Source organism: Papilio polytes, unplaced genomic scaffold, assembly GCF_000836215.1.
Source record: "Papilio polytes unplaced genomic scaffold, Ppol_1.0 DF824158.1, whole genome shotgun sequence".
In the NCBI taxonomy this organism is placed as follows: Eukaryota; Metazoa; Arthropoda; class Insecta; order Lepidoptera; family Papilionidae; genus Papilio; species Papilio polytes.
Genome location: NW_013525046.1, coordinates 1,685,551 through 1,689,640, shown reverse-complemented (window position 1 = coordinate 1,689,640; position 4,090 = coordinate 1,685,551). Strand labels below are relative to the sequence as shown.

General features: G+C 32.6%; 1 protein-coding gene across 1 annotated transcript in view; it reads left to right on the top strand.

The window, feature by feature from the left end:
- LOC106111657 overlaps nt 1-4,090 on the top strand; it is a 21,435-nt gene that overhangs the window by 6,184 nt on the left and 11,161 nt on the right. The window contains exon 5 of the mRNA XM_013293800.1: nt 3,375-3,527. Coding sequence (XP_013149254.1) covers nt 3,375-3,527 — 153 coding nt within the window. The remainder of the gene's footprint in view (nt 1-3,374; nt 3,528-4,090) is intronic.

The window sequence follows — 4,090 nt, the reverse complement described above, 5'->3', positions numbered from 1 at the left end:
CCGTCGCCGTCGATGGACCACAGGATTACTTCGATGTTCCCACCATGTTTAGAACGGTTAGTATTTAGTAAAGGTTTCCGTTGAAAAATTTACGGTTTAAATTAAAAAAAAAAATATTTTACACTGGTAAGTTAGCGCGTAGCTAGTTCGTAGCAACATTGCTACGAGTAACAAGATGTGAGAACTAGATAAGTAAAATTTATAATATGAGAATTCATAAAAGTATTTTTTTTAATTTCACAATATATGCATGACATTATATAATTAACATAAAACACATTTCTTTATTCTTATAAAAATATCACCATGATTAGAGCGATGTATCACACAGTTCGTTTGACGTTGTTTTCTAGATGTGTCCGGTGTGGAGTAGTTACTGAGAACGATATCACGCAGTAGTAAATAGGATTACATAGGATATATACACAATTGCCTCATAAATCTGGGCGGCTTACAATAACACAGTGGCATTAAATAAAGTTAACAAATCACCTTACTGTTTGCCCTCTGGTGTGCAAGATAAACATTTTATCTTCCATTGATTTGTCAATCAAACTTTTATGGACAATAAAACATTTACATTATACATATAATGAAATTGGAATGTCTTTTTGTAACATCAAAAGAAAAATTCCAGATTTTGGGAAAATGATGTATTTGCGTTGTTGATAACGAAAATCGCATTTTAATTTTTTTTTTGTCTGTCTGTCTGTCTGACCACAAGCTGCGTTTGTTCCGGGTAATCTCCGAAACGATTAGGCAGATTTTGTTCGGACTTTCCTTGAATTATAGCTGACATAGACGGTCATATTATAGCATACTTTTATATCTTAATATTGCGTGGACAAAGACGCGGCCAACAGCATAACGTACATAATATCTGTAATACATGTTTAAGTGCATTAACGATAATTAAACTTGCTTTTTGATCACACTAATATTATAAATGCAAAAGTTTATATGGATGGATGAACCAATCGGATATTGTTAACTGGGTACTTCTTTCTTATTGGTTGTGTTAATATAAGCCAATCATTGGAATGGGTTATATGTTCTGAAATGCAAAATATTCGCAAATAAAAACTTAAAATTCAAATTAAAATAGAACCATTTAGATAGTGATGTTAATAGTTTTTTCTCAACATATATTAAAATTATCACTTCAACAACAATTAAACCTTATCTTATATTACTATTCAATTTCCATAAAACAACAATATTAACACAAATAACTATGTTAACAAAATTTTAATTTTAAATGAAATAGAGTTAATTATAAATCATAACATCTTCTATTCTCAATACTACGCATCTAACCTAAAAATCGAGAAACATACAAAAACAAACACAGATAAAAAATTGTATTTGAAAAAGGTTTACGTGTCACGAAGTTATCATTAGACAATGAAACCGTAATACAGGTAGGCACGTGCGTGATATTAAATTGAATGTATTATTATGTGACATTTAACAATAATTCAGCTGGACAGATAACATTATTTAACATATTATAAAAACAATGTAAAATAAGTTAAAAAAGTATTGTTAGGAAATGTTAGAAAACGGAAGGAATGGTGGGGGTATTTTACAATCATGGGGGTAGTTTCATAAAAGTCTTTGCAAGGAGTGCATCGCCTCTTAGTCGCTCAGTCACTAACAAACCCTCTGGTCGTCATCATCAGTCGCTCAGGAACTCATTAGCTCGGTACATTTCTAGTCGTCACTACGAAACGTTCGATATCTTTACATTGTTGTCTTACTTGTCAAAATGTAAATAAGGTCATCCGACTATAATTTTTTAAAATCATTTGGAATCGAAACATCTAAAAATATATTGAATATCCACGTATACATTCATCAAGGGCTTTTTGAAGATAAAAATAAGGGTCACATGTCCCTTTATCATGATTGTTGTTAAACAAATTATTTCTCGTCTTCGTCTTGCCAAATATATGATAAGCTAAATGTTTGTAAGAAACTAATTAGAATAACTTACCTTCAATTCGTAGCAATTAGTTAAAAAAACCAGTTACTTCTCTATTATTCATTAAGTGTAAGTCTCGTTTCATTAAGTAAAACAATTCATTAATCGTCTTTGTAAGGCGTACAGAGTGACGTTACGTTATCGTATCGAGCGTCTTATTGCTCGCTGGTTTTCCCGTAACAGTACGCACTAACTGCATGTATGCTCGCCGTGTAACATGTTACATTACACCATGTTGGGTCGGTCAGTACGTTTTAGATGGTACATGTATTTTGTAATACCAGTATATACTTAATAAGATAACCTGTAAGTTTTTTAAAACAATTTATTATTAAAATTGTAATTGTCTCTTGCCGTGTAGAGAAGACTGACAGAATATAAAAAAAACGTTCGTTGTTTTGCGAATACTTGCGAAATCGAGTGCGAAAGGATAAAAAGATCTAGGAAATAGACAACTGATATGGTCAAATATGAGTTAGGGTATAGCGAGGTGAGACGACAAAAAGGGGCTCCATAAGCGTCCCTTCATGTTGTTATTTAATTATTTTTGTATTGCAGTTAAGGGGCGAGATGTCGAGGGCAGGGTATCGGTAATGCTAAAGACCTCTGAGAGTTCTCTAAACAAAATCATGATTATAATTGTATCGGTGATAAAGTCTAAAAATAAATATTGCGCAAAATAAGTAATATCAATTCCGTATACCTCCTCAAGATCTAGATTATACACTAATTAATATCGCGATTACTTCAGCTTAATTGATTAGGAATATGTTAATGCAGTTAATTATTTTGAAGATAGTCAGGGAAATTACTTTAATGATGTCTTATATATCAATTGTTGAAAAGATAACGTCAAATTATTTTTCCTGAAAAATCTCTTATTAATCCATTTCTGGCAGTTTTATTGATCGGATATAAAAAGTAATATTCCATATGAAATCTTTAATTCCAAGGAATTTTATTCTTATCTGTTCAAAGGTTTATGTAGAAATTAATTTTTCACATAAGGAAAATGAGAATTAGATTTTTTAAGTAAGTACTATAAATATATTACGATTAATATAGAAAATCGTACGATATAGATGCTGGCTAACTAAGGTGTTTCAGTACCGATCAAGTACGCGTCATTACTAGAATACACTAATCTCACAAGAAAAGCTTGTAGAGAAACCACTTTTGTATTCAAAGGCTTACAAGGCATCTGTTCTTCTGTACGGATGGCTATGGGCATCTGTTGAAATAACTTTAGACTATTATTTGTGTGCCCTCCTTTAAAAAATAGAGTAAAGACTGAGGTAATAAAGTGTGTTACAGTATTGCGACTGGAATGGACATTTTTCATATATCACTATTGTGCTAATCTTTAAGTAATTGCTTATGTTATTTGCAGACGAGTCGGGAGATGGCACTGTACGTGCTGGACTGCATCTTTTCGGTGACGGTGGTGGGTTCGCTGGTGGTGTTCGTGTGGCGAGGCTCCTGGGCACTGCTCGACATCTTCTTGTATCCGGATGACCAGGTCCGCTCCTTCTGGACCTCTTTGGTAAGTAAATGTGTTACAAAGTAAAACAATAGATAAATCTGGAGGAGGAATATTAATAAGGACAAAAATATGTTGATATAGACGATGTACCAAATATTTATACCAATTTAAATACTATCAAGGAATCTGGTTATGTTATTAAATCTATTTTAAGTCGTTTGAACGTTTTGTATGTCATCATCATCATCATCATCATCATCTCCTTATCCTACTCCCGTAGGGTCGGCGCAACAGGTTTTTGTCCTCCACATAACTCTATCATACGTCATCTCAGTCATCACTCCCTTTTTGATCATGTCACCTTTTACACAATACATCCATCTCTTTCTAGGTCTACCTCTACCGATGTACCCTTCCACACTCATAACTAACGTTCTCCTTGTATGTATTGAGACGAATCTTTTTAATGAGTCTGTACAAAAAAGGAAGGTCCGTACCAGATTAATGATAGATACAACCTAATTTATCACAAAAAAAAAACAAAACCGACTTCCAAACAAAATACACTAAAAACAAAACAAAATGCACTAAAATCAAAACAAAATATTCTCAAAAAAACAGTA